The sequence below is a fragment of the Myodes glareolus genome, chromosome 2 (genome assembly GCF_982192425.1).
Source record: "Myodes glareolus chromosome 2, mMyoGla1.1, whole genome shotgun sequence".
Lineage (NCBI taxonomy): Eukaryota > Metazoa > Chordata > Mammalia > Rodentia > Cricetidae > Myodes > Myodes glareolus.
In genome coordinates, this window is record NC_142027.1 from 139,278,001 (window position 1) to 139,291,054 (window position 13,054).

General features: G+C 39.2%; 1 protein-coding gene across 1 annotated transcript in view; it reads right to left on the reverse strand.

The window, feature by feature from the left end:
• LOC148123183 (uncharacterized) overlaps positions 1-12,410 on the reverse strand; it is a 33,012-nt gene extending 20,602 nt beyond the window's left edge. Inside the window, exon 1 of the mRNA XM_087903780.1 lies at positions 12,309-12,410. Within this exon, the coding sequence (XP_087759906.1) occupies positions 12,309-12,311 (3 nt within the window). The 5' untranslated portion in view covers positions 12,312-12,410. The remainder of the gene's footprint in view (positions 1-12,308) is intronic.
• Positions 12,411-13,054: the final 644 nt, after the last annotated feature.

Below are 13,054 nucleotides of genomic sequence, written 5' to 3' on the forward strand. Positions count from 1 at the left end.
TCTTCTATTTAATGGTTCTAAACTCCTTGAAATTTTCTCCCTCTTTCACCACAGGACCGCCATTTGAATCTTCCTAGTGTTGTCTATCTCCACAAAACGGACTTTTCATTTCTTTCTATACCACTTTTTTCCTGCTGTAGACCTAAATAAATCATCAGTAACAAACACCCAACAGAATCAATACTTTGCTGAAGAAACCACCCAATAACTTTTGAATTTTGCCTTACTCAATTTCTCAGCAAATGAAAAAAATTGGAGGGATTTGGGAACAAAATATTATACAAATGACCCACAGATAAATTTTGCATGCAGTCTATTTCCCACTGAAATACTATGAACTCAAGCACCACTGTGTGCATTACTTTCAACACCCCCCCATATTCCTAGTCCTACAAGAATAGTTAATTAAGCTCTGTGTACAGTTTTATATGGCTTTTGCCATCTAAAGTCCTAATATCTTTCACATTCCTCCAAAAGACAACGTTCCCACATTCTACCCAGCCCAAAAAAAAAAAAAAAATCACTTTTGGTGTACCACATTTTGACCTAATTTGTTCATTTCTTGCTGTGATTAAATTCTCTAAATAAAAGCATATGAGGTAAATAAACAGGCTTGTTGGACTGATATTTCCAGATCACAACCGACAATGTGGAAGCTTAGGATAGAAACTTCAGTTAGGAACTGAAGGCAAGAGACACAGGGGAAAATGCTTACTGGACTTTTCTCTTGTTTAGTCAATCTCTCATGTTCAAGCTTTCTGATCCCTCTCAGTCCCATTAGCTTAGGGTATTGAAACCATCAGTGGAAGAGAAGAGTCTTCCCACATCAATCATCAATCAACACAAATATAGTAAGTAGGAATTTTGACCTGGGCAAAGACTCAATTGATGTTCTCTCAGATGACTCTAATCTATATCATGTTGACAGTTGAAGCTAATTAAGGTAGAGATGATAATAGATAAGAAGGTTTTTTTAAACACTAAATGAATATATTAACCATATCAAACATGAAGAACTGGAAAACACAGATAGGTAAAGAAATGGGCAAAAGTAAGCCTCTCAGATAAGAAGAGAAAACTAACACTGTCTCTCCCCAGAAACTTCCTAAACCAAGAAATGCTTAGGGACCTCATAATATAGTAAATTTTCTAAAAAAAGAATTATGAAGATATATCATTTTCTAAAGAAATAAAGATAAATTTAGATGATAATTAATAAAATCAACAATATAGATGGTATCATAGGCAAAGCAAGACAGGCCTACAAATACATATCATGGTTCCTTAAACAAGAATGACAAGAAACTAACCAAAATTAAATAAGAAGAAATCACTGGCCCGCAGTCATCCTGTGCACTCTAGTTCTCTCCTTTGCTGATAATAGAAAATGGATTGGGTGAGGAATGCTGTTCCATCAAAATTGGAGAAATTTGTATAAAATTTTCAGATATTTTAACTTATAAGAAAGTTTTAATTACTAAAAGAATCTCATTCTCTTATTAAAAAAAATTATATTCATTAAGGACACTTAGGCACCATCTTGTTTCCTATGACTGAAGATTGCCTGTAAGTCTGCTTCAGAGGGAGGAAATAAAAACTTTTTCAAACCAAATGCAACATAAAAATTCGTTTAAAGAAACAGTGTATTATTTGTATTATACACCTAAAGCAACTTGTTTTGCTCTAATTGTTTTATGAGTCACAAGGATTTTTGAAAAGAAATTTATCCCCACATTTTGTATATGTTTATGTGTGAGAAAGAATGTCTTCCATGTGTATACAGGTGATATATAAGGAAAGAGAGTGTCAGATCCCCTGAATCTGGAGAAGCAGGTGACTCTGAGCCTCTCAAATTAAATATTGGGATATTAACAGGACTAATAATTTCAAGTCATTGAAAAAGTCATAAAATATACACTGGCATGAGCCGAGCAACACTTTAGCTATACCACTCTGGTTATCTATGGGGGAAAAAAGCTTTTACAAACTTATAAAGCTACTCTGAAAATCAAAATGGAAGTTCCTCAAAAAGTTGGGAATAGATCTACACCAGCAAGCTATTGTAGCAGTCTTGGGCATATACCCACAGATGATCCATCCTAGTTAGTTTTCTTACTCTTTGGATCTTTTGGAAGCCGACCATCAGGCTCCCAAATAAATCACATGGAGTATTATTCTTACCTATGAAATGCCCAGCCTTAGCTTGGTTCTTGTCAGCTTTTCTTAATTTAAATTATTCTATCTACCTTCTGTCTTTGGAATTTTATCTTTATTCTATATACCTTTCTTTACTTCTTACTCTGTGGCTAACAGTGAAGCTGGGTGGCCGGTCCCCGACATTCTCCTCTTTCTCTTCTTGGTTCTCAATCCTTCTCTCTTTCTCCTTTTATTGATTCTCTCTGCCTGGCATCCCAACCAATCCCTTTCCTGCCTATCTATTGGTCATTCATATCTTTATTAGATCAATCAGGTATTTTAGGCAGGCAAAGTAACACAGCTTCACAGAGTTAAAACAAATATTCCACAGCATAAATGGATGTAACACATCTTCAATTAATTTCCCTTTTGTCTAAATAAAAAATGAAAGGTTATGACTTTTAACTTTCTACACAGCTGTCATTTCCTTTTCATTAGAATGAAAAAATTAAAGTTAATAAACTATTGTGCAATTTCTATCTAGGTGTCTTGATACTCCTTTCTGTTTATTAAGTATATGTTTTAGGGGGACAGATAAAACATTTACTAATTAATCTTTATCAGTAAAAATTGGGAGTCTGATATCAGGAGTAAAAACCTGAAAGATCAGAGAAACAGTGGAAAAGCCACCAGTGAATTTTTCTCTTCCATCCTCCTATCCTAAAAAGGTCAAGATCCTCTCTCAGCCCAACCTTACTACTTCTTGTCTCCTATGTATCCACAGTCCTCCACCCCTCTATGACATCTTTTGGTCAGTAAATAGCTAAGCTCTGTTCTCTGACCCCAAACATGTTTTTATCAATACTTCCACACCCCTATGCAGTTCTTCAGGGCAGATGTCCCATAGCTTCGATATCTCAACATCCTGTGGTCTGAAATGTGACCCAGTTTTATCTCCACCACTTCATGTAATGAACTCTCACAATCTCTTCTTTACTGGGGCACTGACTCTGCCAAACATAGACGGGCAAAATAGTGATGACCTGATCACAAAAGAAGAATCCATGACCTTTATATTTTGCATTTTTCTTCTTTTCTGAATCAGTATGACATAGGTAATCCTGCCAAGATTTGATGGACCCTACCAAGCTTGGACCAAATTTGCTGCAAGTTTTATATGATGTTGCCCCTGAGACAAGAAATTACTTTGTGTACTCCTTCCAAGAGTTAATGGCTTAGGTAGACACAGTCTTACACTTGGAGCATGTTCCTAGGCTTCAAATGTACAGCCAGGCTCTTCCCTTTAATGGTGCTAAAATCCTTGACAAACTAACTCTGCATTGTTTTAACCACTGGACTGCCATCTGAAACCACCTAGTATTGTTGTTCTTATCAAAACACACTTTTCTGATGTGCGATGTCCCTCTGTATGCTGAAAATGTGTGTTGCTTTTATTGGTTGATGAATAAAGCTGTTTTAGCCTATGACAGGGCAGAATATAGCTAGCTAGGAAATCCAAACAGATACAGAGAGAAAGAAGGTGAAGTTGAGGAGACTCCAAGAGCTGCAAGAGGAACAAGATGGTAGGTAACAAGTCATGAATCAGGTAGCAAAGCAGATATATACAAAATATTGGTTAATTTAATTGTAAGAGTTAGCTAGTAATAGTCTGAGTCATTGGCCAAATATTTATAATTAATATAAGCCTCTGAATGGTTATTTGGGAGGTGGCAGATGGGAGGGAAACTTGCAGCTACACTTGTCATCTCTTTCTTCTAGTTTATTTCACTGTAGACCTGAATGAGTCATCAGAAATAACCATCCAATAGAAGCAGTATTTTGTATAGAAAATCAGTTTATTCCTTTGTAATTCTGCTTATGCACTTTCTTGGGACATGGAGAGAATAAGAAAGATTAGGACAAAAATATCGCACAAATGATCTGTAGATAATTTTTTCATGAAGTCTTCTAAGTACCTGTGCTTGTCTACCAAGCTAAGATCACCTAATGGGGCCACAAGGAAGGAAGCCAGACTTGGGCTAGAAAGGCCACAACAAGAAAAGGCTGTGACTGTTTTATTGAGAACACTGAGACTTTTTATTTATCAAAAACAGAAGATAATTGATGTGGGGGAATTGTCTGTATTCTGTCAATCATATTTTAATAAAACGCTGATTGGCCAGGCAGGCAGTATAGGCAGGAAAACCAGACAGGAAGTAGAGGTGATGGAATGAGAATAGGAGAATTCTGGGAAGCAGGGACGTTTCTCTGCCATTCCTGCACAGACCACTAAAGAAGCAACATGTAAGCTGACAGCTGAAAAAGGTACCAAGCCATATGGTTAACATAGATCAGAATAATGGGTTAAGATAAGTCATAAGAACTAATAAGTAGCCTGACCTAATGGGCCAATCAGCTTTATAACTTATAGAGATCTTTGTGTGATTGATTTTCCTTGGGAGTTGCCGGCTGTGGGGTACCGGGTGGGACAGAAACCCCAACAAGCTGGCCTCTTCATGCTACAGATAATGGCAATTTCTAGGATCAAACAGTTGTAGCTTCCAGGATGTTGTGGAATTCCCCTCTGTAAGTTGTGAATATGTTTTATTCCCAAACTGCTTTGGGCCTGTGGCAGCACATAATAGAACAAGATGGGAATTCCAAGCAGAGATAGAGGAGAAAAGAAGGCGGAGTCAGGGAGATGACATGTAGCCACTGAAGGAGACAGATGGTGGATAGAACCTTACTGGCAGGTCACAGCCATGCAGCGATACACAGATTGATAAAAATGGCTTAATTTAAGATGGGAAAATTACTTAATAAGTCTAAGCTATTGGATATGCAGTCTTAATTAATACAATTTCTATATAATTATTACAAGTCTGGTCAGTTGGGAAATGAACAAGCAATCTCTGTCTATACCAGGATATAATGAAGTTTAGAAGCTATACAGCATACACAAGATTGATGTCTAAGTTCAATTGTCCTGTTAAGCATTCATGATTCCTTGACTACTAAGGGATCATACAAAGAAGCACAAATCAGCCTCAATGCTTACTTCCTGAGGGAATGCAACAGTCTGTCAGGAACTGGGAGGTATATTGTGACCCAGGAACCATGGACTTTAACCTGAAAAATGTATGATACAGTTCTCTCAAGCCAGATAGGTCACGGGCCAACTCCATGGTTCCCTGAAGAGCCTACTGCCCACTAAAATCCTATGACCTTGATCACCAATGTCTGTCATTACTCTCAACATTCCCATCTAGGTTCTACAAGAACAGCTGATTAAGCTCTTTGTCCAGTTTTCTGATATCTTGAGCATTCTTCTCAGAGTCAACATTCCCAGGTCTTTTGAAGCAACAAAATCCCATTTGAGTCCCATTTTTGTTCTGACTTTCTTCTCTGTTGCCGTTATTAAATTATGCAATCAAAAGCAACTCAGGTAATGAACATGTTTATTTGCTTGTTAACCCTATTTCACAATTCCTCCTTATGACAGCTTAGGATAGATACTCAAGCTAATAACTAAAGGCAAAACATATGGAATCATTGTTTTCTGGCTTTCCCTCTTGCTTTGTCTCTGTCTTGTGCTCAGCTAGCACTCCTATCTATTCCAGGGCTGCTTGTTCAGAGATACTGCCATCTCAGTGGAAGAACATTTCTATATCAATCAAAATCAACACAATCTCTCTCAGATACCTTTATCAGGTATTCTGATCTAGGCATACTCTCAATTGGTACTTTCTCAGATCACTCTAAGCTACGTCATGCTGATAGCTGAGGCTAATTAGAAGAAAGAGAAAATAATATGCAAGAAGTTTTTAAACATGATTAGTACATTGCCTTTGGATCTTTAAGCAGCAAAACACAAACATGAACATATATATGCCAGGAAATGGAAAGAGGCAAACATCTAAGATAAGGAAGAGAAAACTAAAATAGTTTCTCTACAGAAACTTCCCAAACCAAAAAAACTCAAGGAATTCATAACATGAGAAACCTGAAAACAAAATTGATGAAACCATTATTTTCCAGAAAATGAGCAATATACTTAAATAACATTAATAAAATCAATAACATAGAAGGGTAGCCCTGACAAACAACAACACAAAGACACATTATGGTCCTTTAAATAAAAACTACAAGATTCTAACCAAAATCAAACATTACAAAATCACCGACCAGCACTCATCCTATACACGTCAGTTCTTTATCTTTTACCAATAATAGATAATGGCCAGGTGAGAAGGGTTGTTCCACCAAAATTGGAGAGATTCCTTTGAAACCTCATGTTTTAACTTTGTAGAAAATAATTTTGACTACTAAAAACATTTCATTATCTTATAATAAAGAAAAGTTTGTCTGTTAGGATCATTTAGACACCATTTTGCTCCTGCTGATTGATGATGGCCTGTAAGTCTGCAATGAGAGTGAGGAAATGAAAACATTTTAAAACAAAACCTAAGATAACAGATTTTTAAAGAATCAGTGTACACCTAAAGCAACTTGTTTTACTCTATTGCTTTATAAGTCACAAACACTTTTGAAAAAAAGTTTATTGCTATTTTTGCATATGTTTGTGCAAGAGTGAGAATGTCTTCCATATGTATACAAGTAACACAAAGAAGAGGGGTTCACATGTCCTGGATCTGAAATGGTAGAGTTATGAACCTCACAATTTAAGTGTAGGTATCTGAACTCAGGTCACCTCCAAAATGAATATTTGCTGAACGACCTGCCAAAATCCATAATACTGTTTATCCAATAAACCAAAAGTCTCTCACAGATTAGCAACTAGAGCAACAAAATGTAAATAAATAAAGAAGAAAATAAACTATCCTTGGAAACATGATGCATCAATATTAAGATGATGTGTATGTTAAATTTGCACCATAAATGAATATAGTACAACAACAATTCCCAACAATTTATAACAGAAAAACTGATTACAAGGCTACATTCATATTGGAAGCACACAGAGAAATCAATATGACTATGAAAGAATAGTACACAGACTGACACAATATGACTTCTTTCTGGGTGGTGGTGGCACACACCTTTAATCCCAGCACTCAGGAGGCAGAGACAGGAGGATTTCTATGAGTTTGAAGCCAGTCTGGTCTACAGAGAGAGTTCCAGGACAGGCTCCAAAGCTACAGATAAACCATGTCTCAGGGAAAAAATATTACCACAAAACTGATCAATCAAGAATGTGTATGATATTTGGGAAAGAATAAAGAGAATAGAGAGAAAGCCAAGAACAAAGGCAGGAAAATAGAGTCAGCAATTAATCAAAATACCAAAGGAAACTTAGTCAGGAAACATGTGATCTTGACCAATGTTATCCAGCTACCTATAATACTATGTATATAGAAAATAAATAAATAAAGACTTCACAATTTTCACAAATTACCTCAAAGTGATCCTTAAATTGTTTTTTGTGACCCTCCAATTACTGGTATTTCTTCCAGAGAGACCCCATGCTCTAGAGCCCTCTCTGCAAAAAGAGATGATCTCCTGCTATGGTTCTGAAGCCCCTTAGACCTCCTTGTGTTTTCAGGTAAACCCAGCCCCACTGATGCCCAATCCCAAAACAATATAGAATAATTTCTGCTTCCTGTCACATGGATGATAGCACAGATATAGACTCTGCACTATCTACCTGCCCAACACCAAACACACCTACGAAACCTCTGCAGGTCAGACACTCCCTTTGTCCCCTGGAACTAAACATCAATGAATCACACCATTGCAGCTGGTGGTAGCAGAAAGTTAGAAACATTTTAGCCATGCATTGCTAATTCAACATCACTGTAGTTCTACCAGCTTTTAAACTACTTGAAACATTTATAAGACAAACTTGAAAGTAGACCACAATATTCAGAACTTCTAGAAACCAGATTATCAGTTCTCAAATATGTCTTCCACTGCACACCAAAAGTATTACTCTGTGTGTACACTGGATAGTAAGATTACAAGCATAATATCCTACCATGCCAGGGCTGCAGAGTCTCCCTCTCCCCAGGAAATCCATACACAGGGAGGCTCAGAAGACAAGGAGCAATGTCCAGGTCAGTACATAAAGCAATAGAACCACAGCTTGGCATATGGTCCATCCAAATCCAAGCAGAAATGACAGATCAACAGACCTTCTCTGCACACCCTACACTCACTATGGCATAGCTTGTGGTCTTTCTTACAACTCATTACAACAAAAGTAGAGAAGGATCCTGGAAAGAAGCTGCCAGCTGCCTTCCACTTTTATTCCTGATTACTAAAACTTTCCAGAGTCCCTCACTGGCTAAGGCTACCCTGCTGGGCCTCAGAATATTACCAGCTCCCCTAATGGGTGGTCAGAGATCAAATGACTCAGACAGCACAGAACTTCCTGCTCTGCCCTCCCAGCCCAATAGACAGGGCCTTAGTTCAGAAAGTTTGTATTTCAGTACACATTCAGCCAATTTCCTAGAGTATACCCTGTTCCTCATCCAAAGCACATGGTCCTTTGTGTGCACATTCCATTACACACTCAATGTGCAGTTCAGCAAACCTATTGCCTCACACCTGGGAAATTCTGCAGCCAACACAAGTCACAATAACAACTGTTGTTAAAGACAAATGGGCCATGGATTAGAAGATATTAAGGGGTCATGGTAAGGCTTGGGACAGGAAAGAGAATGTGGATATGATATAGTTATAATCTCAAAAAATAATGTTGAAAAGTTGAAACAGGATATATGGCCACGTGCTTCAGAAACAAGGGATTTATATTAGAGCACATCAAAGATTTCTCAAACCTTTTATCTCAGGGTGTATATGTAAAACCAGGAAAATAACAGTCCTGTTAGGCAGGGTCACATTTTACTCAGATCTATTTTGGTTGAACTACTGTAACTATAGCAATTTGGTTTCATGATAAGTTCAGTTCTTCATCCAGATTCTTTATTGCCCGGTCTGTGGACATCAAAAAATGACCATCAGGACATTTGTGGAGCACCTAAAATTGATTACCTGGTTCCGCAATGCTAATCTCAACTACTATTGATGTAGGAAAGTTCTCAGCCACTGTCCTTTCTTTCCCTTTCTGCACTGTGAATCTCCCAGCTTCAAGCTTGACCTATGTACTCACCCTCTTCATCTATATTCATACACTGAAAGTCAGAGAAAGTCACTCATCACCTGGTTTATTTTTCCTTCTCACTGACAAGTCAAGGCCCAGTTCTGAAGAAGTTGAAGGACTATCTACCCAGCACTAGGCAGCAGAGACAGAAATAGGTTTTCAAAGCATTTCTCAATTACATAGTGTGAGGCAACAATATTACAAGCTCATAGTCCCCCCCACTCTCAACAAAGCTCAGAGGCCAAAGTCCACTACCCAGATCACCACAGAGAACAATAGAACCTGTCTGGCTCATGGTTCATCCCTGTCCAAGCAGCTCTGACAGTTCAGCCAACCTGCTCTTCCTGGTCTGGGGACAGTCGCTCCTACATTCACCATGGCATGGCTTGTGGTCCTCCTTATAGGTCCCAAGAGCAGAACAAAAGAATCCTGGAAAGAACCTGTAAACTACCTCTGGTGCTCCTAATTACCAACCAGAGTCCCTCTAGGACCACTCAGTTGGGCTTCAAGACATTAGCAATTACCCTACTGGGTGAGCAGAGATCGAATGTTTCAAAAAGCAAACATCCTCCAGGTTTGTCCTTCCACATATAGTCAGACAAGACCCTAATCTGGGAAATTTGTAGTTTAATAAAATCTTCCATTCTCCCAGAGTACTTCCTGTTCATCCTCCAAGGCACTGGGCCCTGTGTGTGGTCTGTGGTCCCATGAAATGTCCAAACGGGACATTTATGGAACATCTAAAATTGATCACCTAACTACTCACAGCTAATGTCAACTATAGTCACAGCAGGAAAGCTTTTACCCTCCTTCTTGCCCATCCTTTGTCTGTTGTGAAAACACTGGCTTTACAGTTAGTCAGTGAACTCAATTCTAACATGGGTCACACTTCACTTGTAAATTTACAATAAAATCTACAGAAATTGGAGGATACTCATTCACTGATCTATTTCTCCTTCACACAGACCAGTCAAGGTCCAGCCTGGTAGGAGTTGCAGGACTGTCTTTGCAACACTAGGTGGCAGAGTCAGGATTAGGTGTTTACAGCAATTCTCAGTTACATAGTATGATGTGAACCTGCGCTACCAGAGACATTAACCTAAAGACGTTGTTCTCAATCTTCCTAGTGCTGTGACTCTTTATACAGTTACTCATGATGTAGTGATCGCCCCACTGATAATATTATTTTAATGCTACTTAATAACCATATTTTTGCTACTGTTATGAATGATAATATAAATATCTGTACTTTTTGGTGGTGTGAGGCCAGTCCTGTGATAGGTTCATTTGATGTCCTAAAAGGAGTTATGCCTCACCAGGTTGAAAATCACTGCTATATACTGACATAAATAGATGAATTAATAAACAGCACTAAAAAATAGAATAAAATTCAAAAACTGGGAAACATTGGAAAATAGAAACAAAGAGATTTTAGCAGTCATGTCATTGAAGAAAATGAAATCTGAAAAATGATAATCAATAATTGACTTCTTAAAATGATAGAAATAATTGAACACTTAGTTATACTGACTTTGAAACAGAGTAAGCAATTCCCTGGTAGGGAGAATGCCATTAATAAGAGAACGCATGACTTTGTCCCATATAAAATGTTAGCTGCTGAGTATTGTATACTGACACATGGAGTTACAGTCAATGGCCTGTGTTGCAAACATCTGAACTGACTTCACTGTGTCAACCAGGATTGAACATATCTGCATGGAAGAGTTCACTAATTGGAAACTAAATACTTAGGAGTTCAAGCTCTCCTCCCTAAACTGTACACCCACCAGTGTCTGTCTTCATTCACAAGGAAGGAATTAATGTATGATGGGAATTACACATTAAGTCACTCACTGTGCCCCATCAGGTCCTTCTTTGTAATGGACACCCCTGCAGCCCACGGCCTTAAACTTCAGTCTAAGATCTAGCTACTGTCCAGAGTGTTTACTCCCTCCAGCGTACACAGTACAGCCTTTCTACTTTTCCGGTCTGAAGGGAGAAGCCATGCTCCACACGAAAATCCTTTCATTGTTACTGCAAGGGACAGTCACAATGTATGACTCAAACTGGTAATTTTAGAGCTCAGTGGAGCAGTATACTTGTAATCTAAGAATGTATGATGGTTAGCCAAGAGGATAGCAAGGGCAATGCCCTGTGGGGTTGCAGAGAGTATTCAAGTCCACCTCAATCAGCACAGGGGACACTGAGTCACAACTGCTTTCCTCAGAGCTGAAAAATACAGCTGTTCTGGAATTGCTATACTTTCTAGGCACACAAGGTTGTGACCCCATTATGGTGCCTGAGTAACAGGTCAGAGGCCTTTGATGGGGAAGTGGGTCTTCTGGCTGGTTGTAAATCATGGTTGTCTCATTTGTTATAGGAATGTTGCTTAATGGCTGATTAATCCTGGTGAACAAACAATTGTAACTCATGATACTAATTCTAACAGGCATGGTGTGCATGCTACTCATCTTTGGATATTTGGGATGCAGCCCTCCCTCACTTAAATTCTACTTTCTGTGACTTAATGTCTCCTAAGAACCGCTAAATCCTTTTAACATTAATTCTATTATCAACTATACTCATTTACATCACAGTTTAGTAGTGGAACGCTACTCTAAACAGGAGAAACCGTTTACAAGCCGCACGAAGTTAACTACAGACGGCTCCCAAACCTAAATGTTAAAAGTACAGAACTTCTGAAGACCCAGGAGAGACCAGGAGTCTCCGCATTTGGCAAGTGTGGCGATCTTACTTCACATGCGACAATATAAGCACGACAGACACCACCATCTGCGGCTCCCGACGCTCGGCTCTGTGCAGACACAGCCCGGGCAGTGAAGGGATTGAGAGGCTGCCAGCAGAGAGCGGCAAGTTTAGGAATACTGAGGCAGGAAGATGCGAAACTCAGTGTCTGCCTGCTGGTTCCCACCCGGCCACTACACCGGCCGGGAGCCACAGCGGCCGCTCCACCTAGTTTAGGTACAGCGGCCCCTCTCTCGCCAAGCCTGGCCACTCCTCCGTCTGGGGAGAGCAACCCCTCACTCACCATGGTGCAGATGCCAAGCCTACGTGCTATCCGCCCTGGAGAGATCCTGAGAGGCAGTGCTGAGAGAGCAGAACCTCTGCAAGGAAGTTGACTCCCGGAAGAGCCCGCCCATCTGCCTGGCGGGTCTGTTCGAGGCTCTGATTGGCTGGTGAGTTCTGAGTGACAGGACCAGGTGACCAGAAGGGACTCAGCAGGGAGATACAGGGCTGGCTTCTAATCTAAAGACAGACCTGTACCAGATTGGCTGGAAATTTATGCCAAATTCAACAGCAAGTCACTTGCTAAAGTAAATCAGTGGGTTCGGTTTTAAAAGGAAGTATACAATTTCAGAAAATTAACTAAAATTAAGCTAAATAAACTGGCATTAAAAAAGAGAAATGAACTGGTTTTTGGAGGCACAAGGCTATAACCCCGAAACTCCACAAAGAAGGCAGGCAGGTCTGTGTGTTCAAGGTCAGACATCTAGGAAAACCCTGCCTCAGAGAAACCCTGTCTCGAGAAAAAAAAAATCAAAACAGTACAGATCGAAGATGGGGAGATGGCCATCCACGTGCCTCTGCTGAGAAAGCACATGGACATAAAATGAAAACCTAGCATTCATATTTTTGAAAAATGGCATGGTTGAGTGAATGTGTTACCCTATATGCTAGAAGTTTCTATCTTTCTTTCTTCCTTCCTCCATTCTTCTCTTTCTTTCTTTCTTTCTTTCTTTCTTTCTTTCTTTCTTTCATTGTCTTCAACTCAAT